Here is a 26,453-nt window from a genome sequence, read left to right on the forward strand (position 1 = left end):
CAGAGGCACATAATGGGCTCAGGGACTGAACCCCACAATTCATTTAGCTAAGCAAGTTACAATCTTGATGAGCTAGTTACAAAATTCAATATAAGTCATCACATCTACAATGGGTTCGAGATCGACCTCAAGTACAGGTTCTAAATTAAGTAACTGACATATGTGGAGAGCTAGTGTCACAATTTATATGTTTGTCCTGCACACCGCCCCCCATCCAGTGGGCGGCGGTGGATAGGTTACAATCAATTAGTTACTACCTACAGTTAGCAAACTGGGGATATTTGGCTAAAATTTCTGGTAGCAGATCATTTTGAATGAAATATTTACACATCGTTGGAACATTGGTTATAGAATTGTCTCTAAATTCACGTATCTTTTCGCACTCCATCACATAGTGACGGAGGGTGTGTGAATAATTTTGTTGACCCAGTTTACATTTGGTCAGGTCTACATCAGCAGATAATGAGAATTCCCAGATACTTGTAACCGAGTCTAAGCCGAGCAGTAGTAACATCTAGAAGTCTGCTGATTTTATTGGATGATCCATAGATGTGTGGCTCCTCTTACATGATAGTATGATGATAGATGGAATTACTGGTGTCAATTTCACTTTGCCTCAGATCTACAAGATCTTGTTGAAGTTCTCGGTGTACTGCTGCTCTCAGATTGCTCATTGACAATCCAAGGTTACACTCAACGGCTCCTTTAAAGGCAGATTCTTTGGCTAACTTATCAGCTCTATCATGCATTCGGAGCCCAACATGAGATAGAGACCACATGAAATGGACTCTGTTACCATCCTTAATAATTTTGTTGTATTTGTTAATTAGGTAGTTCTTAGTTTTCATCTTAAACTGGTTGAGAGTATTAATCGAGTATTGACAGTAGAGGTTGAGAGAGGATTCTGAAGTAATTATATATTTCACTAAGGATTACAAATTCCTGCCTCCTTACCTATTATGAAATAGTATCGCATTATCATACAACATAAATGTAATCGGTTAACATTAGAAAACTAGTTTCACCTTGGAGTAGTATAGTGAGATTATCGTGCGTCTAGCAGCGCCCAGAGCATAGTCAGAGCGTCGTGCGTCTGGCAGCGCCCGGCCACCGGCAGCATAGTCAGGGTATCGTGCGTCTGGCAGCGCCGGGCCACCGGCAGCATAGTCAGGGTATCGTGCGTCTGGCAGCGCCCAGGCCACCGGCAGCATAGTCAGGGTATCGTGCGTCTGGCAGCGCCCAGGCCACCGGCAGCATAGTCAGGGTATCGTGCGTCTGGCAGCGCCCAGGCCACCGGCAGCATAGTCAGGGTATCGTGCGTCTGGCAGCGCCCGGCCACCGGCAGCATAGTCAGGGTATCGTGCGTCTGGCAGCGCCCGGCCACCGGCAGCATAGTCAGGGTATCATGCGTCTGGCAGCGCCCGGCCACCGGCAGCATAGTCAGGGTATCGTGCGTCTGGCAGCGCCCAGGCCACCGGCAGCATAGTCAGGGTATCGTGCGTCTGGCAGCGCCCGGCCACCGGCAGCATAGTCAGGGGTATCGTGCGTCTGGCAGCGCCCGGCCACCGGCAGCATAGTCAGGGTATCGTGCGTCTGGCAGCGCCCAGGACCACCGGCAGCACGCTGCTCGGGGTGCCTCTCTTCATATATTTTTAGTTCAACACCATTATAACCAATTGTGGCTACGTCCGCCCCCAGATTCCTTAACTTGGAGATAGTTTACCTACGGCTGGCACTAAGAGAACGCCTACCATGTAGCTAGTTTACCTACGGCTGGCACTAAGAGAACGCCTACCATGTAGCTAGTTTACCTACGGCTGGCACTAAGAGAACGCCTACCATGTAGCTAGTTTACCTACGGCTGGCACTAAGAGAACGCCTACCATGTAGCTAGTTTACCTACGGCTGGCACTAAGAGAACGCCTACCATGTAGCTAGTTTACCTACGGCTGGCACTAAGAGAACGCCTACCATGTAGCTAGTTTACCTACGGCTGGCACTAAGAGAACGCCTACCATGTAGCTAGTTTACCTACGGCTGGCACTAAGAGAACGCCTACCATGTAGCTAGTTTACCTATGGCTGGTACTTAGAGAACGCCTACCATGTAGCAGGTTTACTGAGGGCTGGCACTAAGAGAACATCTACCATGTAGCAGGTTTACCGAGGGCTGGCACTAAGAGAACACCTACCATGTTGCAGGTTTACCTACGGCTGGCACTAAGAGAACGCCTACCATGTAGCTGCCTAGCCTCGCCATACTCCCTTACTCCATTGTACCCCTGGCTTTGCCTGTCTCAAAATGCAAATTATTACAGTGTACCTGAGAGTACTTGTAAGCAATCTACCTCATTTTTCTTTTCTTTTTGCTCATTTCGTGTTTGTCTTGTATAGTCTTAGTTTATATTTCTATCTTTCCCCCGTTTTATATCAAAATTTGTTTATTTTGTAATTGCCTTTTTTGCCTTGTTTTCCTACAACCAGCCCCTCTTCATGCAAACAAGTATAGACTCAGAACTAAACCTCTTATCCACTATCTATGACAATCATCACTTTAATGATCGAAATTGCAGATATTTTACAGCACATGATATAAACAATGTATTAATACATAATCACAATGTCTCTGTAATTAACTTGAATGTAAGATCTCTAAGCAAACACTTCGATGATGTTAGTGCCTTGATTGAAACTATTGACAACAAATTCTCTTTTATTATACTTACTGAAACATGGTTAAAAGAGGATACTACTCAACTCTTTAACAAGCCAAACTACTCAGGCAATTCACAACTGTCGTCAACTTCAGAGAGGTGGTGGCACTGCTCTTTACTACCACCAAGAACTAACATGCTTAAAAGAAATTAGAACTAGAGACTACTGTGGGGAGTATATCTTCGCCAGCTTCAGAGTCAAAGGTGCCGAGTCTGTCCTGTCTGTGGGTGCAGTCTATAGAATTCCTAACACTGATGTGTCCGAATTCAACTCTAACCTTAGAAATCTAATACTAGATAACAGACTGAACAAAAACCATCTAATTATCGCAGGGGACTTTAATGTTAACCTCTGCGAGCCTGAACACCCTACTGCTGTTAGCTTCCTCAACTGTATGAATTCCTGCTTCCTCATACCCTTAATCACTAAACCTACAGGAATCACTTATAGTACTGCCTCTGCTCTTGATCACATCTGGACCAACATAACCTCTCCGCTTACTTCAGGGATAATCACCGATAGCACTACAGACCATTTTCTGATCAGGGGAAGGAAGACACCAACAGTATGGGGGCGTAATTTATTAGTACAGGATAAAAAATTCTGCAATAGTAAAACAGGCTTCTAAGTAGGTCTTAACAAATGTATAACATAGCCGTGGCTAACTCAAAGTACACGAAACATCTTAAATTGTACACCCGTAGTAAAATAAAAGTAATCTTATAGCCTAGTAACAAACTCTGCAGAAACCTAATGGCCTATTGTCTAGAATTAGCAGTGAGGCGAATGTAACAAATCTAACTAAGTATAACAGTCAGGACACCATAAGTGAACAACATAACATAAAGGGAAACCCTAGCTGGAAAATAATCAGGCGGCAGAAGATTACATAGAGACTGGGAAAGCCTGATATGAATTTGGAGAAGAAAACCCCAGGCCAGAGGCCGAGCCGCCAAGGAATAAGGAGAAAGAATTTACTGACTTAAGTTAGGGCTTACTAGTAGAATGGCTGTAAAGTCAAAGTAGTAAGCTGCGGACAGCAGAACACTTGGGGACGGGCGCTGCACCCCCACCCTGCAGGCCGGACCCCCCCCCCCGAACTGCGAGTGCCCGCTGGCCGCGAGGGAAAACCTCAGGGTGGCAAAACAACTACACTACCGAACTGGGAAGGAAAACGTCACTCTCCCACCTGCCGACCGCGATAGCACTGTTCGGTAAGCCCTTCTAGAGGCGGCTGAGGGCCCCGCCTAGTCCAGAAAGTGAGGGGCGTAACCAGTTGGAGCCAAGCCTAGCTCCTCGAACCCCTAACCTGTGGGTGGCGACATGGGCGCTGCTCCTGTGTGGGTTCGTCGCGAGGCCGTGCTGGAGGACATGGGTTGTGGGCAGGGTGCCTCCTTCGGCAGCGCGGGCAGTAGTGCTTGAATGAACATGAGGTGAAAGTGCAGCCGGGTCCCCTCGAGTAATGCCAATCCTGATCTCAAAAGCTTCATAGAAGGTTGTAACAGAACCCATGAGCACCACACCAGAAATAAATACAGTTTTGATATTCCTAGAGTACGACTTAATCAAACCAGAAATGCTCTACAAATCAAGGGGCCCAGAATGTGGAATGACCTTCCCAACCATGTTAAAGACAGTACCTCTCTCAACCAGTTTAAGATAAAAACTAAACACTACCTAATAAATTCCCTGTAACCTACCTCACGCCTCTATTGTCAACCCATGTCCGTTATTTTCTTTTTTTTTAATCAACACTGTCAACCTATTGTATTTGTGCTGCTTTTTCAGTCATGTTCCCCCTTTTTTTTTATCTTTATTTGTATTTGTTCTCAACACTTTTTATTCTTTATGCTCAATTAGTATTAAGTTCTAGATATTAATGTTTTTCTTGCCCGAAACGCATTGCGTAATAGTGGCTTTAGGCATAGTATGTACTAGCTCTATCTATATATCAATCCATTAATGTAACATCACTTGTATGTATATACCTTACCTGAATAAACATCTGAATCTGAATCTGAGTGGTAGGCGAAGCAGTAGTCCTGGGGAAGCCCAGCTGCCCGGGCACTAGAGAGAGTAAGTGCTGCCGGTCGCCCTGCCTCATGCCTCGTCGGCTGAGCAGCGGCCTGGGCGATGCGTTGCACCGAGCGAAATTCCAAGTCCAGCCTGTAGTCCAACCATGAACAGCCCGACCTCTTCCTGTCCCACCTGAAGGCGTTGTCGTACCACATCCAGTCGCCACACACAGAGATCACACTAACGTGATGCATCAAATGAACAAATCTACAAGGGCCGTGACGAGGATTCAAACCTGCGTCCGGGAGCATCCCAGACACTGCCTTAATCGACTGAGCTACGACAGGGTAAAAGAGTTGAAACCGAAGTTCTACTGAACTTACTGGATCCCATAGCCTCTCCGAGGCACAAACCAGGCTTTTACACAACCTCCCCCCCCTGCACCCAAGCTATGTCAATAGGCCGTCACGGCCCTTGTGGATTTGTACTTCTAGTCGCCTTTGAGGGTCTGTAAAGTCATGTAAAGTCTTCACGTAACGTGCATAGGTAAACAGCGCCTGGGCCTCCGCTGGGTGCTTTTCGACGTAGATAGTCGTGTAAATTTCGAAGGCCATGTGCCCACTGGTCCGGCGTCAGGGGCGGCTGCTTCTTACCAGCCGCCTGGGCGTCAGGGATTGGTGCAGAGTGGGACTCGAAAGTTCCTGATTCCCGCTCATAGGCAAGCAAGTGCCCGAGGTACACATACTTGTTTGCCCAGACTTTCTCCCGAAGGGCCTGCGGGACGTGCACGCCCAAGAGTGGGATGCTGGAGCCCGGGGTCGCCCGGAGTTGCCCCGGCCAAGGGCTAGTAAGAGGGGGAGGGGGGGGGGGCGCGTGGCAGGTCCGCTTCGTGAGTCGCGGACCGTGTCGAGAATGGAGTGAGGGCGAGACCTCACTTCCCGCGCTATTTATGCCACCCAGACTGGCCGCACCGCAAGGCAATTGTCTCTTCCTTCCCGATCAGAAACTCCACCGCCTTTCGTGCCTAAAGGCAGTGTCCATTACCCCACATTTCTCCTAACTAACATTAACAATCCACCTCTAGTGACAAGGGAGATAAGCTTTAGGCTGCACAATGAAACTGCTATAGACAATTTTATAACTGCTGCTGCTAATGTCAACTGGGAGTCCGAATTAGGTAACATAATGGACATCAACCTAGCAGTGCAATCTTTTCTTAAAAAAACTCTCAGCCTTTATAACACCCACTGTCCTATGCTAACGAAACAAGTCTCAAATAAAACGCTAAACAATCCTTGGCTTACAAAGGGATTGTTTGTAAGCCTTAAATCCATTAATAAAAAACATGACCTTGAGAAGAAGTATAGGTTAGGAATCATGTCCAAAGAATTTTCAAAGAATTACTTATCATTGCTATCTAAAATAATTAGAAGAGCCAAAACTAAATACTACGAAGATAAATATACCCAAACAAAGGGCAACATTAAGAAATCATGGAACACAATTTCACAAATATTGGGATCAAAGAAGATTTTAAATAACAAACCAATACTCCTGTCAAATAACAATGGTCAGCTTACAGCCTCTGATAATACTATTGCCTTCAATAGGTTCTTCTCTTCCATTGGGTCATCCCTTGCAAATGATATTCCATCTTCCAGTACTAATGTTCAGAACTATCTTACAGGTAACTATCCACAGTCTCTGTACCTAACACCTGCAAATTCCACTGATGTTAATGAGATAATCCTTTCCCTTAAAATCAAGTCTAGTGCCCTTGACGAGATACCAATTTTAATTTACAAAAAAAACTCCAGATCGTTAGCTTCTGCTATTGCATTGCTCTTCAAGAAGTCACTTGAACTCCAAACCTTTCCAGATATTCTAAAAAAAAGCGAGAGTAACCCCTGTCCACAAATGTGGTGATCTCACTGATGTTAACAACTACAGACCTATATCAGTCCTGCCAAACTTGTCAAAAATATTTGAAAAACTAATCTACAAGCAGCTTTACTCATATCTAGCCAAACACAATATACTTAGCTCCTGTCAATATGGCTTCAGACCCCCCAAAAAAAGCACTAACGATGCACTTATTAGTATGATTAACTTGATACATACAGCTCTTGATAAAAATGAGTTCCCTGTTGGGTTATTTGTGGACCTGCGTAAGGCTTTTGACACTGTCAACCACCAAAACCTTCTTAATTTACATCATTATGGAGTCAGAGGACACTCCCTGCAATACCTCAAGTCTTACCTTACGGACAGGCTCCAGTATGTTTCTGTGAATAATTCAATTTCTCCCACCCTACCCATCAACATTGGTGTTCCTCAGGGCAGCATACTTGGCCCTCTCCTCTTTCTCATCTACATTAATGACCTTCCAAATGCCTCCCAACACCTCAAACCAATTCTATTTGCTGACGACACAATCTTCATTTACTCCAGTCCTGACCCCCTTGCTCTAAATGCCACAGTAAATACTGAGCTAAATAAAGTCCATCTTTGGCTAACCGCCAACAAACTCACCCTTAACATTGGCAAAACTTTCTATATTCTGTTTGGCAATAAATCCTCTAATCAAATAAAGCTCAGAATAAACAATACCCAAATTTGTAACAAAATAGATGGCAAATTCCTTGGCATTCTCATTGACCACAAGCTGAATTTCCAGGGACATATAAAAAAAGTTTCAAAAACTGTTGGCATTCTTTCTAAGATCAGATGTTATGTACCCTGCCCTGCCCTGGTGACGCTCTATTACTCCCTCATCTATCCATATCTCAACTATGGTATTTGTGCTTGGGGTTCTACTACCCAAAATCATTTACATCCTCTAATTGCTCAACACAAAGCTGCTATTAGGACAATATCCAACTCTAGCCCCAGACATCACTCGGTACCCCTACTCAAATCTCTGAATATGATAGACATTAAGTCACTGCACAATCTCTCATGTGTATTATACATATATAAAATGCTGAACTGTAATGCCAATCCTGACCTCAAAAGCTTCATTGAAGGTTGTAACAGAACCCATGAGCACCACACACCAGAAACAAAAACAGTTTTGATATTCCAAGAGTACGACTTAATCAAACTAGAAATGCTCTACAAATCAAGGGACCCAGAATGTGGAATGACCTTCCCAATCATGTTAAAGACTGTACCTCTCTCAACCAATTTAAGATAAAAACGAAGCACTACCTAATAAATTCCCTGTAACCTACCTTACCCCTGTATTGTCAACCAATGTCTGTTTTTTTTTTAAACACCGCTGTTTGTCGACCTAATTATATTTGTGCTGCTTTTTCGGCCATGTTCCTCCCTTTCTTATTTTTATTTTTATTTGTTATCAACACATTTTATACTTTAAACTCAATTAGTATTAAGTTTTAGTCTTTAATGTTTTTCCTGCCCGTAATAGTGGCTTTAGGCATTGTATATACCAGCTCTATCTATAAACCTAGCAATTTTTGTAAAAAACTCTTGTATGTATGTACCTTACCTGAATAAACATTTATTTATTTATTTATTATTTGTTAACTACCAAAACCTTCTTCTTAAATTACAACATTATGGAGTCAGAGGTCACTCCCTGCAGTACATTAAGTCTTACCTTACTGACAGGCTCCAGTATGTTTCTGTGAATAATTCAATTTCTCCCACCCTACCCATCAACATTGGTGTTCCCCAGGGCAGCATACTTGGCCCTCCCTTTCTCATCTACATTAATGACCTTCCAAATGCCTCCCAACATCTCAAACCAATTCTATTTGCTGACGATATGACCTTCATTTACTCCAGTCCTTACCCCCTTGCTCTAAATGTCACAGTGAATACTGAGCTAAATAAAGTCCCTCACTGGCTAACTGCCAACAAACTCGCCCTCAATATTGACAAAACTTTATATATTTTGTTTGGCAATAAATCCTCAAACCAAATAAATCTCAGGATTAACAATACCCAAATTAGATGGCAAATTCCTTGGCATTCTCATTGACCACAAGCTTAATTTCCAGGGACACATTCTAAACATATCAAAAAAAGTTTCAAAAACTGTGGGCATTCTTTCTAAGATCAGATATTATGTACCACGCCCTGCCCTGGTGACTCTCTATTACTCCCTTATCTATCCATATCTCAACTATGGTATTTGTGCTTGGGGCTCTACTACCCAAAATCACTTACGTCCTCTAATTACTCAACACAAAGCTGCTATTAGGACAATATCCAATTCTGGCCCCAGACATCACTCGGTACCCCTACTTAAATCTCTGAATATGTTAGACATTAAGTCACTGCACATTCTCTCATGTGTATTATACATATATAAAACGCTAAACTATAATGCCAATCCTGATCTCAAAAGCTTCATAGAAGGTTGTATCAGAACCCATGAGCATCACACCAGAAATAAATACAGTTTTGATATTCCTAGAGTACGACTTAATCAAACTAGAAATGCTCTACAAATCAAGGGGCCCAGAATGTGGAATGACCTTCCCAACCATGTTAAAGACTGTACCTCTCTCAACCAGTTTAAGTTAAAAGCGAAGCTATACCTAATAAATTCCCTGTAACCTACCTTACCCTTCTATTGTCAACCCATGTCTGTTTTTTTCTTTAAAGAGCGCTGTTTGTTGACATAATTGTATTTGTGCTGCTTTTTCATCTATGTTTTCATTTCTTGTTTTCATTCTACTCATTATGCTCAATTAGTATTAAGCTTGTCATTTAAGTTTATCATGCCCGAAACGCTTTGCGTAATAGTGGCTTTAGGCATTGTATGTACTAGCTCTACCTATAAGTCAAACAATCCTTGTAAATATTTATTGTATGTATGTACCTTACCTAAATAAAATTGTATTGTATTGTATTGTATTGTATAATTTGTAACAAAGTAGATGGCAAATTCCTTGGCGTTCTCATTGACCGCAAGCTGAATTTCTAGGGACACATTCTAAATATATCAAAAAAAGTTTTGAAAACTGTTGGTATTCTTTCTAAGATCAGATATTATGTACCTCGCCCTGCCCTGGTGACTCTCTATTACTCTCTCATCTATCCTTATCTCAACTATGGTATTTGTGCTTGGGGTTCTACTACCCAAAATCATTTACATCCTCTAATTGCTCAACACAAAGCTGCTATTAGGACAATATCCAACTCTAGCTCCAGACATCACTCGGTACCCCTTACTCAAATCTCTGAATATGATAGACATTAATAAGTCACTGCACATTCTCTCATGTGTATTATACATATATAAAATGCTGAACTGTAATGCCAATCCTGACCTCAAAAGCTTCATTGAAGGTTGTAACAGAACCTATGAGCACCACACACCAGAAACAAGTACCTATTTGATATTCCAAGAGTACGACTTAGTCAAACTAGAAATGCTTTACAAATCAAGGGACCTCGAATGTGGAATGACCTTCCCAATTATGTTAAAGACTGTACCTCTCCCAACCAGTTTAAGATAAAAACTAAGTACTACCTAATTAACTCAATGTAACCTACCCTCACCCCCAAAATGTCAACCAATGTCTTCTATTTTAAACAATGCTGTTTTGTTGACCAAATTGTATTTTTGCTTTTTTCTGTCATGTTTCCCCCCCCATTTTTTTTCCATTCTTTTATTTTTTCTCAACACAATTTATACTTTAATCTCAATTAGTATTAAGTTTTAGTCTTAGTGTTTTTCCTGCCTGAAACGCTTTGTGTAATAGTGGCTTTAGGCATTGTAAGTACTAGCTCTATCTATAAATCCATCAACTTTTGTATCTTACCTTGTATGTATGTACAACATCAGAGGCCCGAGACTGTTCAACACGCTTCCGCTACACATAAGGGGCATAACTGGCAATCCCCTCACAGTGTTCAAGAGAGAACTGGATAAGCACCTCCAAAGGATACCTGATCAACCTGGCTGTGACTCTTACTGTCAGGCTGCGAGCAGCCGCGTCCAACAGCCTGGTTGATCAGTCCAGCAACCAGGAGGCCTGGTCGACGACCTGGGCCACAGGGAAGCTAAGCCCCGGAAGCACCGCAAGGTAAGGTAACCTCAAGGTAAGGTATGTACCTTACCTGAATAAAAATTTATTTATTTATTTATTAAGTTTTAGTCTTTAATATTTTTCCTGCCTGAAACGCTTTGCGTAATAGTGGCTTTAGGCATTGTATGTACTAGCTCTATCTATAAATCTATCAATTTTTGTATAACCTCTTGTATTTATGTACTTTACCTGAATAAACATTTATTTATTTATTTAAATTAATTTTATTAATTTTATACATACTGTGAATGAAGATGTAAATCTCTTTATTCTAAGTTGGGATTGCCTAACTGCAAAAACCTTAATAGTTAAGGAAACTGAATAGAAAATATTTTATTTAGCTACTAGAATTGAGAGATTTAGAGTACAGAGTATTGTAATTCTTCCTGATGATATACACTGCAGAAACCGAGGTCTAATGTTTAAATCTAATTCAATATAATTTAAAGCATTAATGTAGGATAATGAAAAGCCTTTAAAAAAACACCAAAACTATATATATAATTATAAAATCCATAGAATGCACATTATTATAACGGCACCAGATATTTACATCTTGAGCTCCATACAATGAACATTTGAGTTGGATGTAAATTGACACAAATCTTCACCATACAGTAAAGCATAAAAACTATAGCCTATAATGCAGGATACAAGGAATGAAAATATATATTATTGCCCATTGTTCACTTGTAATAACCAATCTTTACCAACCCCATCCCAGGTAAAAACCTTTGAAAATATATATCATAACTTTAGCTTGTACTACACAAGTTACTAGCTAACAGTTATCTTTAAAATTGGCTCAGATTATAATCATTAGTGAACAAAGTATTGAATGTTAGTTTGACTGACCCTGTTGGCTTGATGAGTGACTCATGTACAATTCATCAGTAACAATTTGGTGACTAGTTTGACTCCTGTGCATGACAGGTATCACATTTTCTTCATAAATTTGCATCTTGATGGAATTTATAGTGTTTCATATTAAACTGAATCAGTTGATACCTTTAAAAAAGATATGCGGTTTGTTAATCAATGTAGATAAATATATCTACAATATGGAATAAATATGAAAGAATATCTTCCATCATTAGCCATATACATATATATACAATACATCAGTAGAAAACTGATGATAATCTTACAAAAGTCTTAAAATAGCATTGTGCACATCAATGAGGCAGTGCATATTTTATATGGACAAAAGGATCAGGAATGTTAATTAACTTCAAGTGCATTCTTCATCATCACAAAAATAAATGCTTTCAGTATTGAGTATAAGTGTTCAATTAACAATAACAAAAATCTTAACATGGAAGCCACTTAGCTAATACAGTAGTAACATTAGCACTTAAGCAACTAGGTACAGCTAGGAATTACACATATTGTACTCTGATTAACTTTTAATTTTCATATTCTCACTACATACAAGGCTCGCTGACCATAAGATAATGAAAGACAAAACCTTAGCCAACAGATTTAACTGATTTCATGTTGTTCCTCGGTGCAGCATCACGACATGTCCTCAGTACAATATCATGATGTGTCCTTGGTACAGCATCATGTGTCCTTGGTACAGCATCATGATGTGTCTTTGATACAGCATCATGATGTGTCCTTGGTACTGTATCATGATGTGTCCTTGGTACAGCATCATGATGTGTCTTTGATACAGCATCATGATGTGTCCTTGGTACAGCATCATGATGTGTCTTTGATACAGCATCATGATGTGTCCTTGGTACTGTATCATGATGTGTCCTTGGTACAGCATCATGATGTGTCTTTGATACAGCATCATGATGTGTCCTTGTACAGCATCATGATGTGTCTTTGATACAGCATCATGATGTGTCCTTGGTACAGCATCATGACATGTCCTTGGTACAGCATCATGACATGTCCTTGGTACAGCATCATGACATGTCCTTGGTACAGCATCATGATGTGTCATCTATCAACCCGTCTTCTCAAGCATTCACAAGTCACTAAACTGATGTACTAAAATTGGCCAAACATAACCTAACTGAGGACCCACAAAAAGAAAACAGGAGATCATGTAAATTTTGCAGTGCCATCATGACATGTCCTCCTACAAAGAACGTCGCATTTCAATCTTATGCATTACATAAGACCAAAAATTGTCATACTAGAAAATGGAAGCGGCTCACGAAAGTGACGTAATGTCCCGTTTTTTGTTTGGGGTCCTCTGGCAGGTTAGGAGAGAACACTTTACATTGACTGTTTTCTTAATGTTGGGAAACATTAGGAGGACGGGCTGCCTCATTACTTTGTTATCATATACAGTATACCCTTCTGGCAGATATCAATTTATGGAAAAAATATTTTAGATTTAATTTTTTTGCATTTTTAGGAGTAAAGCACAGTACTTGAACATTTTAATTTCTTTATTATTTTTTTAAATAATTATTTTGTCTTTAACTCATCACTTCCCTCAAACATTTGTGGCACTGATAACCTATGCACATTCAAATGCTATCAGCATTGAAGTGATGGCTGCACCACCAAGCTGGGTAAGCACTTTACATATTATCTTACACATGCACATTAAAGCTTTAGTTAAAAGCACATGCTGTACAAAATGTGTATAACCTTGTAAATCCTTATTTAGCAAGAGAGAGAGAAATAACAAGGTCAATAATGTAGGTGCTCAGGACATTGCATAACTGAAGAAAACATATGGATAAAGATCACACAATGCAGTGCTTTTATCATATCAAAACAAATTTGACTGTAGTTGGATTTTGATAAATGCTGTATCAATCCTCCTCCTACAAACCACACTCAAGAACCTGACAGTATCAACCATCCTCATGCAAATCATGCTCAAGAACCTTCGAATTGCTGTGGCTCTCTGCCTCATTTCCCAAATCTACATTGAATATACAGTATGTGTTTTTTGCAGCGAGGCAGTGGCCGACAGGTACGACTGGCATGGATTGCTCTACCAAAGCACAAGAGGATGGCATGCAAGATACAGTATGGTAAATGACATTATTAAATGGAGCCTTACCAAAGCTGGTTGTCCAGCAGAGAGAGAACCCCATTACCTAATGCCACACAACTCTGACGAGCCTCTTAGTAACCCAGACGGGATCACAGTGAACTCGTGGAAGAATGGTAGACAGTTGGTGTGGGACTACATGTGCATTTAGATTTTAGCCAACACCTATGTTGAAGTCAGTGTTGCACATTTGGGCTGCACTGCCATTCACTGGAAAGTAGCCAAGTCTTGTAAATAAAGAGATCTGGATCACCACTATAATTTTGTCCCCATTGCCTCAGAGACACTTGGTACCTGGTGTAAAAGTACTGCTAGTTTTTTGAGGAGCTGGGTTCCAAGTTAATTGAAACGAGAGACCCTAGAGCCGCCAGTTTCCTCTCTTAGCGCTGCAATGTGGCGATACAGAGAGGAAATGAAAACTGCATCCATGGTTTCTGCCCACCATCTGAGGAACTGGAAGAACTTGACAACCTGTGACAAGTAGCCTTGTACCTTGCAAGCATGTAACACCAATGTTGTAACCCATTTTGTGTAATGAAGTTTTAAATTAAATAAAAAATATTATACTGTATATAATATATATATATATATACATATATATATATATATATATATATATATATATATATATATATATATATATATATATATATATATATATATATATATATATATATATATATATATGTGTGTGTGTGTGTATATCACGAAAATAAACACGTGATTAAGAATGTGACAATGTCAGACCACGGAGGAAAAATGAAACAGGAATTTCCTTAAGTACTTTCATATATTAAATACATCTTCAGAAGGTCCCTTCTGAAGATGTATTTAATATACGAAAGTACTTAAGGAAATTCCTTTTTCATTTTTCCTCCGTGGTCTGACATTGTCATATATGTGTATGTATATATATATATATATATATATATATATATATATATATATATATATATATATATATATATATATATATATATATATATATAAAGTGGAACTTCAATACTCAAACTTAATTGGTTCCTGAAGGAGGATGGAGTGCCGTTCTGTTCAAGTACTGACCAATTTTTCCCATAACAAATAATGTAAATTGGATTAGTTCATTCCAGACCACAATAATAAATATATTAATACAATAAATAAATGAAATAAATGTAAATACAGTAAATATTTATATGCACTTAGGAGAGTTGATGGCATATGTGGAAGGTGGTGAGGCAGAGGAAGAGGGATGTTATTCTTTGGCAGGGGAGTCGCCTACCATTATCACACCTTTGTCAGGGTGACATTTTTCAAGAAAACTTTGCATTTACCCCCATTTTGTACACATTTTTTTATTAGAGAACTTGATTAAGGCATACCAAGTTCAGTAGCAAGAGCAGACATATAGGCACCACTTTCATATTTTGCTATGAGTTTTTTTTTTTATCTTAATCGTGGTTCTAATTTTCTTTTTGCTAGGCTCTTATCACTAACTTTATGTGCCATGGCGACTTATTTATACTGAGAATATACAAAATATCTGGGAAAGTTTAAAGAGGTCTAGTGATGTTGTGAACTGAACAATAGCTATGGCAAAACTGACTCGTTAGGGATGTGTGTTTACGTGAGAGTCAAATAAACGGATGAGTACCGAACACCAACACAGCGTCCAAGTGCCGAAATGTTCGAGTTGGGAGCTGTTGGAGTACCGAGGTTCCACTGTATATGTATGTTAAACTTATATTTAGGGCCATCCCGAGGTCAAACTACAAACCTTCCCTAGGATGTAACCCAACAACAGTCAACTAACTCTCAGGTATCTATTTACTGCTAAGTGAACAAAGGCATTAGGTGTAAGGAAACATGCCCAACCATTTCTGTTCTGCCAGGGATTAAACCCAGGATTCCCAATTGTGAGTTAAAAAGGAACCCAACTGTACTACCGAAACCTGTTACACTTGTTAAGAGTTGGATATTCATGAATGCACACATACAGTATTGTATGTGTGCATTCATACCACTGGTCATACCAATGGTCACTACAACTGCAGTCATGGTACAAACCATACCACCAGTCACTACAACTACAGTCATGGTACAAATCATACCACCGGTCCCACTACAACACAACTACTGCTAGAACAGCATATACTCTCTTCTGGCCAATATTTGTTACATCTAAATTATTTAACAACATCTACAAGGCGAAACAAAACAACTTTAAAGCTTTGCCATCAAAGGTTACTAATTGAGCCAGTAAAAAGCAAAGGTTTCTATTGGCTGAAAACATCATGCAAGTTGCCACAGTGCCATTTAACTTTCAAGTAAAATTGCCAGCACCAATCCAAAGGGCTATGGATACATATCAACCTCAAAATTAAGTGTATCATAAAATGCATATAAACATTATATTAGGGAAATGCTTATGAAGGACAAATACTATTCAAATAAAAGCAGATGGATGACTATGCTAAGTTTAGACTACAGTATATAATAATGAATGAAAATGCTTTAAATAAAGTATTTTCACTATGGATACGTGAAGAGATTTAAGCAAAAAAGCAGAAGCACTGTGCATGACAAGTAAATAACTACACACTTGTTCAACCTAAAGTGTTGTGCATGACAAGTGTATGACTGCACACTTGCTCAACCTAAATCACTGTGCATGGCGGACATCTAATGGTACATCTTCTAACATAGATAAAAAAAAATCTGACAGAAAAATGAGGGCAGTAATCAGAGGTAATGTATCAGAATGGAGAAATGTCATGAGTGGAGTACCACAGGATTCAATTTTTGCACCAGTAATGTTCATTGTCTACATAAATGATGAATATTCCATCTAGGAGATGGAATACAGAATTATATAAACATGTTTGCTGATGATGCTAAGATAATAGGGAAGATAAGAAACTTAGATGATTGTCATGCCCTTCAAGAAAACCTGGACAAAATAGGTGTATGGAGCACCACTTGGCAAATGGAATTTAATGTGAATAAATGCCATATTATGGAATGTGGAATAGGAGAACATAGACCTCACATAACCTATAAATTATGTGAGAAATCTTGCATGAATTCTGATAAAGAAAGAGATCTAGGGAGTGGTTCTAGATAGATAAACTGTCACCTGAGGATCACATAAAGAACATCATGCAAGGAGCATATGCTACACTTTCTAACTTCAAAATTGCTTTTAAATACTGTACATGGATGGTGAAACACTACAGAAATTGTTCACACCACGACTTTTGTTAGACCAAAGCTGGAATATGCAGCAGTTGTATGGTGCCCATATCTTAAGAAGCACATCAACAAACTGGAAGAAGGTGCAAAGACATGCCATTAAGTGGCTCCCAGAACTGAAGGACAAGACCTACATGAAGAGGTTAGAGGCATTAAACATGTCAAAACTTGAAGATAGAAGTAAAAAGAAGCGATATGATCACTACGTACAAAATAGTAACAGGAATCGGTAAAAGATAGGGAAGAATTCCTAAGACCTGGAACTTCAAGAACAAGAAGTCATACGGTTAAACTAACTAAACAAAGCTGCCGAAGAAATATGAGAAAATTCACTTTCGCTAACAGAGTGGTAGACGGATGGAATAAGTTAGGTGAGAAGGTGGTAGAGGCCAAAGCTATCGGTAATTTCAAAAAATTATATGACAGAGTGCTGGGAAGACGGGACACCACGAGCGTAGCTCTCATCCTGTAACTACACTTAGGTAATTACACTTATGTAATTACATCTGTTTAACACAAAGCACTGTGCATGGCAGATATCTGACTGCACAACTGTTCAGCATGAAGCACTGTGCATTTTATATTATTAGTCTACGGGGTTTCTAAAAATATTGGTATTCTTCAAAGCCTGCTGCTGTACTTTGGTGCCAGTAAAGGCAACAGTAACAATTAAAGAATGTTGGTCAGAAGTGACTATTTCTGGATATTTAGTTTCCTCTTATATTGAACTACTGTACTGAATACAGTGGATTATACACAACTTATAGGAGGAGCTGAAATGTAAACAGATTCATCATTTGTATAAATTTTTTAACCATCAGTTCATCAACTGTTTAATTAACCGTCTAATTACCCAAAACTACTCACAGCTTCACAAAGCTTCCTAGCATTAAGTAAGTAATGAAGAAATATGATATATTTACTCACTATAATTAGGGTGCTGAATGAAGAACATTAAAAAACATATTTTTACTCTGAAAAAATATAATTTTATGATGAAATTAGAAGAAACTAAGTGGCAGCTGACACTACAAGAAGTCTACGATCCAGGTGACAATGTTGCGACTTTGGGTAATTACGTGGGCCCAATTTTGTTATAAAATTATATTATTTCTGAGTAAAATTATGTTTTTTCATGTTCTACATTCAGCACCAACATTATACTGAGTAAATATACTGTATCATAGTTGTTTATTACTAATGAAATTCTAGGAAGTTCTACATTATACTGAGTAAATATATCATAGTTCTTCATTACTTACGTAATTCTAGGAAGCTTTGGGTAGCTTTGGACAATTAAGATGGACCCTTTCCTACATGTATAATTCTGTATATACAGTAACTAAAAGTTTATTGATCACCACTTAAATCCTTTTCCTAAGACCAAACCGACTGGTTGTCCTCTGCTGCTGTTGCTACCATTACTTCAGCATTCTAATCTTTCCTAACACCATGATGACTGGTTATCCTCTGCTGCTGCTGTAACCATTACTTCAGCATTCTAACCTTTCCTAACACCATGATGACCGGTTATCCTCTGCTGCTGTTGCTACCATTACTTGTAATGGTGCAAGTATTGTATCATTACAAGTACAGTACAAGTATTTCTGCCCAACTTCTTGGACCGGATGGTAGGGTGACAGTCAAACTTATTGCACATTGGTATTCAATTCCCCGACCATCTAAGTGGTTGGGCACCATTTCTTCCCTCTGTCTTATCCTTTCCAAGTGCTATATAGTCATAATGGCTTGTTGATTTCTCTTGATAATTACTGTACCTTACCTTGTAGTGATACAGTAATTGTACATGTAATTATAGTTACTGTACTGTACTTGTAATGATTCAGTATTTGTAATATTGCAGTGCTCATAATCACAGCATTTGTAATGGTACAGTTCTTGTAATGATAGAGTACTGCACTTGTAATGATACAGTACTGTACAGTACTTGTAATGATACAGTACTGTACAGTACTTGTAATGATATAGTACTGTACAGTACTTGTAATGATGCAGTACTGTACCGTACTTGTAATGATACAGTACTGTACAGTACTTGTAATGATACAGTATTGTACTTGTAATAATACAGTACTCATGATACAGTACTTGTAATAATTACAATACTTGCATTGATACAGTACTTGTAATGATAGACTACAGTTCCACACTCATTGAAATGCTGCACAATTAACAGTGGCTTTTACATGCAAGTCTAATGAATAACAGTTATTTAACATATGCAGATTATTAAACAATTGCAGAAAATACTGAGTATTGTGATCCCATTGAAATTGAATGCATGGAAGCTTTTGGAGATATGTATTCATATGTAAATGTAATATACATGTGACATGCATAATTCTATACAGAACAAACACTAAAAAAAACGTAAGTTATCATTCATGTTAGAATATGTTGCAATCAATTTCTGATTAACTAAAAAAGAGATTTGTAGAGCATTACAGTGTTCATAACACTTTATTTGTGAATTTAAATTCAAAACTTTTATAAAAGGAAGAATTGCTGGTTTAGTGAGTCCCCTAGATGTTATTTATGTGCTTTTTAGTTCCCACTGGTGGATGTTACCTATTCATGTACTCTTCATTCTGTGCCTCGAGTTCCTGATGGTAGGTGTTGCCTATTCAAGTACTCTTCACTCTGTGCCTCGAGTTCCCAATGGTGGGTGTTGCCTACTCATGTACTCTTCACTCTGTGCCTCGAGTTCCCAATGGTGGGTGATGCCTATTCAAGTACTCTTCACTCTGTGCCTCGAGTTCCTGATGGTGGGTGTTGCCTATTCAAGTACTCTTCACTCTGTGCCTCGAGTTCCTGATGATGGGTGTTGCCTATTCAAGTACTCTTCACTCTGTGCCTCGAGTTCCCGATGATGGGTGATGCCTATTCAAGTACTCTTCACTCTGTGCCTCGAGTTCCTGATGGTAGGTGTTGCCTACTCAAATACTCTTCACTCTGTGCCTCGAGTTCCCAATGGTGGGTGTTGCCTATTCAAGTACTCTTCACTCTGTGCCTCGAGTTCCCAATGGTGGGTGATGCCTACTCAAGTACTCTTCACTCTGTGCCTCGAGTTCCCAATGGTGGGTGTTGCCTATTCAAGTACTCTTCACTCTGTGCCTCGAATTCCCAATGATGGGTGTTGCCTATTCAAGTACTCTTCACTCTGTGCCTCGAGTTCCCGATGATGGGTGATGCCTACTCAAGAACTCTTCACTCTGTGCCTCGAGTTCCCAATGGTGGGTGATGCCTACTCAAGTACTCTTCACTCTGTGCCTCGAGTTCCCAATGGTGGGTGTTGCCTATTCAAGTACTCTTCACTCTGTGCCTCGAATTCCCAATGATGGGTGTTGCCTATTCAAGTACTCTTCACTCTGTGCCTCGAGTTCCCAATGATGGGTGATGCCTACTCAAGTACTCTTCACTCTGTGCCTCGAGTTCCCGATGATGGGTGATGCCTATTCAAGTACTCTTCACTCTGTGCCTCGAGTTCCCGATGATGGGTGATGCCTACTCAAGTACTCTTCTCTCTTGGTGGCAGATAAAACAATTACCAAAACTTCCTGCACATGGAACCTAAGAAAAATATTGTATAAAACAAAACACATTAGGTGCTGTAAACTGCAATGTAAAAGTTACTTGCTGTAAGAGCTTCCCAAGTACAGTATGAGTTATGGCAAGCAATTTTATTTATTCATTATACTTCTTCATTGATGTATTAAATACAGAAATATTTCACTCGCACATACTTCAAAACCATATACAGTATGGTAATGACTACATTATACTTCTTCATTGATGTATTAAATACAGAAATATTTCACTCGCACATACTTCAAAACCATATACAGTATGGTAATGACTACATTATACTTCTTCATTGATGTATTAAATACAGAAATATTTCACTCGCACATACTTCAAAACCATATACAGTATGGTAATGACTACATTATACTTCTTCATTGATGTATGAAATACAGAAATATTTCACTCGCACATACTTCAAAACCATATACAGTATGGTAATGACTACATTATACTTCTTCATTGATGTATGAAATACAGAAATATTTCACTCGCACATACTTCAAAACCATATACAGTATGGTAATGACTATTCACTTAAAGAAAAAACAAGATATCTTTGAAATGTTTATAATAATTACAGGATTCAAAATGTAAATTTCATAACTCTAATGTTAATATGGTTACAACATTTGTTTGTATCACTGGTACTAGTGATCAGCATCTCTTCATACTACAAGAGTTTTTAATGAGACATTCATCGAAGATTTACATCCTGATACAGTTTAAGAATGAAATATATAGAGTAGTTCTATCAAATATAGATCATTTGCATCCAAGCCCATCCTAAATTACACATGTTAATAGTACTATACATATGTTCACACTTCATACAAAATGCCTCCAAATCATGGAATGATCACTGACTGATGTCATACTGGACTTACAAACTGTCCATTAACTATAAAAAAGTGTTCATTTACAAAAGCTTAAAATCTTGTTAGTAAACAGGTACAATATTTCTCTTTAAATTCGCTCTTTTTGTAAGTGTGCTGTAACTGACTGCAGCGGGAGAGTAATTGCCCATATTCAGTTTAGCACCATGGTAGATGCAACACAGCCTCAACAATGACAACTCCAACTTTCACTTTACAGTACTAAACTTATACAAATTTCAGGTTTAGGAAAGCATTTCTTAAAAGACCTACAGGAACTGAAACAAAGATATTTTAAAGCTACGCATAATGTATGTTGACTACATCACCCAATTCCACTCTACACTTTAAATCTTTCTTTGTAATTTATTTCAACACTGTATTATACTGCTACATAGTCTTTTTAGGTATCAAAAGACTGTAATGAGTAACATGTAATGTTTCTCAGTTAAGTTTCCTCCTATATTGTCACTAGACATAAGGTACATTATAAACATTGCATGGTAAAAATAATGGATATCTTTTGGCGAGATCACACCAGTTAAATAATATATAATATATATATATATATATATATATATATATATATATATATATATATATATATATATATATATATATATATATATATATATATATATATATATATATATATATATATATATATATATATATATATATATATATATATATATATATATATATATATATGTATGTATATATATATATATATATATATATATATATATATATATATGTATATATATATATATATATATATATATATATATATATATATATATATATATATATATATTTATATATATATATATATATATATATATATTTATATATATATATATATATATATATTTATATATATATATATATATATATAAATATATATATATATATATATATATATATATTTATATATATATATATATATATATATAAATATATATATATATATATATATATATATATAATATATATATATATATATATATATATATATATATATATATATATATATATATATATATATATATATATATATATATATGTATATATATATATATATATATATATATATATATATATATATTTATATATATATATATATATATATATATATATATATGTATATATATATATATATATATATATATATATATATATATATATATATATATATATATATATATTTAATTTTTTTATAATTGAAATTTTGTTTATATATTGAAATTTTAATTTTAATTTAAAAAAAATAAAATTTTTTATATATTGAAATTTATATATATATATATATATATATATATATATATATATATATATATATATAGATACAGTATATATATATATATATATAGATACAGTATATATATATATATATATATATATATATATATATATATATATATATATATATAGATACAGTATATATATATATATATATATAGATACAGTATATATATATATATATATATATATATATATATATATATATATATATATATATATATATATATACTGTATCTTGAATTATTTGCATCAATAAATCTATCATCATAATGAAAATAAATAAAGATAAAATCAAATAATAAATAATATATAATTTAAAAAAATATATTCTTTACTTACTAAAATGCTGTGTCTTGAATGCAATCTTGCAATGGCACCTTTCAAGTGTTATTCCCAATCATAACAGTCTTCTGAAGTCTTTCATGCACTCTATTCCTTGTTATCAGAGACGACTATGACCGAAGAGGACTGAGTGACTTCATACAGGAAGGATATGCATATTAATTGATGAGGAATAATGGCATAATAATCAAATGGTTCAATATACCTCTCGGAGGCACACATGGAAAGTGAAATATTCTCTAGGTGAATTTGTACATTATATAAAATAAATTTTTTGCATTCTATTTTTATTTAAAACATTGTTTTTTTAAACTCTTATAAATTACAGTCCCTATTAGGAATTGAGTAGCACTGAAATTGTTGTATTCTGATATTCTTCCTCAGTCTGGAATATTCTTAATTGGAGCTTTTGGAGAGGCTCCTTGCAGACCTCCTGTATAGCTTCCACTACAGTGTAGTTGAGTGCCCCTCTCCAAGCAAACGTGGTTGCTTTGGAGTCTCGAAAAGTGCTATAGGCATCACCCTTCTTTTTAGTTCTTCTGGAAGGGGTTGTGTGCTCTCTAACAAAGACATGAATGTATTTGTTATATGAGAGGCCAAGGAACTTGATGATCTCTTGTGCCTTCTGCTCAGGCTTGAGACCCATGTCTTCGTAACGAACCATTAAGTATCTGTAAAAGCAATACAGATTTAGAATTGTACATGGAAGTATAGTAATGATGTTACTCCATAGTTATTTAAGTAGACAAATAAATACTCCATTTATTTAAGCAACAAGGTCATTATAATGATAAAAAATTATATTATGACACATTGGTACTAATTTTTTAGATAAAATGGTAACAAATGCATTACTAAATTATCAAACAGAGAATCAGTAAGCCTAAAATCTCTTCTGTCACTGTTAAGTTTCTGAATTTTAGAATTCAGTGAAAGGTAAGTGCATCACAGAGAATAACTCAGGTCGTCTAGTCACTAAATAAATAATAAATAGGCCTCCAGCTAGGCAATATGTTATACAGGTAACAGAGGACCTGGTAAAGATGGTGGCCATCACTGGACTCCTATGGGGTAATACAATGGCAGTCATGTTAGAAGTACCTTGGGTAATCAAGATGGCAGTCATGTTAGAAGTACCTTGGGTAATCAAGATGGCAGTCATGTTAGAAGTACCTTGGGTAATCAAGATGGCAGTCATGTTAGAAGTACCTTGGGTAATCAAGATGGCAGTCATGTTAGAAGTACCTTGGGTAATCAGATGGCATCAGGTTAGAAGTACCTTGGGTAATCAAGATGGCAGTCATGTTAGAAGTACCTTGGATAATCAAGATGGCAGTCATGTTAGAAGTACCTTGGGTAATCAAGATGGCAGTCATGCTAAAACTACCTTAGGGTAATAAAGATGGCAGTTATACAGTATTAGAACTACCTCGAAGTGACACAGAATTTGGAATGAACTTCCCAGTCACGTTAAAGCCTGCCAAGTCTCATCCAGTTTAAGAGAAAAACTAAGTACTGTACCTAATAAACTCCATGTAACCTATCTTAACCCCTAAATGTCAACCCATGTTATGCTATTTTCAAACAATATTGATTATTGACCAACTTGTATAACGGCTGATATCCGCCATGTATAAACTTGAAAAAATTGTAGTCTTCTGCTTATTTACTGGTAGTTAAAATTACTAATGCTGTTCTGTTGCAATTTCTGCTGTTCCATCCATCATGTAATTATTGTCATTCTTTTTTCATGTTTTTTCCCTTTTTCAATTAAATTTATGTCTTGATCTCAATTACATTAATTAATTAATTAATTAATTAATCTCAACTAAACTACCTCATCCTTTTGTGTGTGTTTATACCTCAATAAACTTATTTCAATTTCATTTTCAATTTCAAGTATCACTATACAGTACAGAAAAAATTATTTATGCAAAGATTGAAAAACAATAGAGCTGAAGTTGAAGCAATCATACCTGACAAGAAATTAAATTGGAACAGAAAGCCATAAAAAGAAATAAAGAAAAATCCAAAATATTTCTTCACATACACAAAATAAAAATAAAAAAAACTCCACCAGTACTGACCTATACAAGTGAAGGTTCATACACAGAGGATGACAAGGAAATAAGTGAACTACTACAGGATCAGTATGAGGCTACTGTGGCCCTCAACCAGGGAGTTGACTTAGCTCTGGAATCATTTTTATTGCCTGATGTTCCTTTTTCCCCAAAGCAGATTTCTTTCTGAAGGTGAGGTCTCCATGCTTGGATACAATAATCTAAGTGAATTATTGCACCAGAGATAGGATGTTATGTTATACAGTTGAATAACTACCATCTTGAAGTCAAAGTTTCATTTGACTATTCATAGAATTTGATTTGCTTCTTTTTACTGCAGCTCCCACTTATTGTACATCTTTCAGAGATTGGTGGAGTCTGACTCAAAGGCCTTTTTCTTCATCAATGAACTGCAAGGTAATGTTGTTGATTTGGTAATTGTGGCGTGGGTTGTTATGCCCCAAATTGCAAGGTCTTGCATTATTCGATATTAAATAGCATTTGCCAATCTTCCAACCACTTGGGGAGTTCATATAGATCTCTTCTTAAGACTTCAGTATCAGTCACGTCCCACTTTACCATACATCTTAGTATAATCTGCAAATTTGATAATGTAGTTTGTAATACAATATTCTCATCTGTGTCATTGATGTATATGACAAAAAAGGTTGGCCCCAAAATGGAACCTTGTGGCACCCCACTCACCACATTTTTAGTCAGATTCATTTCTGTTTAGTATAATCCTTTGCTTTCTTTGTTTTATCCATTCCAGTATTCTACCATTTATTCCCCAGTGCTTGTACTTTACTGGCCAGTCTTCAAGACACCGAACCAAGCACAGAGACAGTAGAAGTTAGAACATAGGCTATTAATAATAGCCTATTAATATCTAGTATGTTTCATCCACTTGTTCTTCTCAATCACGTCCTATACCACCTCACCCCAGGAGAATATAAGCTCTTGATAAAGCATTGTAAATTTGTCTTTGTAAATGTAAGGAGTGAAGTGACACCACATCAGTGTACCACTGATGTGGTGTACCTTATCTAAAGCTTTAATAAAGTCTATGTATACTTTAATAAATAATAAATTTATTATCTATGCTTTAATAAAGTCTAACTAAGTTTCCGGGAGTTTGACCACTGCTGTGGATTGCTTCCAGGGAAGTAGTTTGACCTGGGACGTCAATGTAAACCTAATTACAGGCATCCAGT

At 37.1% G+C, this 26,453-nt stretch overlaps 1 protein-coding gene across 1 annotated transcript in view; it reads right to left on the reverse strand.

Annotated features, from left to right (window-relative positions):
- Positions 1-23,463: 23,463 nt before the first annotated feature.
- LOC123745522 (carbohydrate sulfotransferase 3) overlaps positions 23,464-26,453 on the reverse strand; it is a gene marked incomplete in the record, with an annotated part of 61,504 nt that continues 58,514 nt past the window's right edge. Inside the window, 1 exon segment of the mRNA XM_069311982.1 lies at positions 23,464-23,850. Coding sequence (XP_069168083.1) covers positions 23,514-23,850 — 337 coding nt within the window.

Source organism: Procambarus clarkii, chromosome 71 (genome assembly GCF_040958095.1).
Source record: "Procambarus clarkii isolate CNS0578487 chromosome 71, FALCON_Pclarkii_2.0, whole genome shotgun sequence".
Lineage (NCBI taxonomy): Eukaryota > Metazoa > Arthropoda > Malacostraca > Decapoda > Cambaridae > Procambarus > Procambarus clarkii.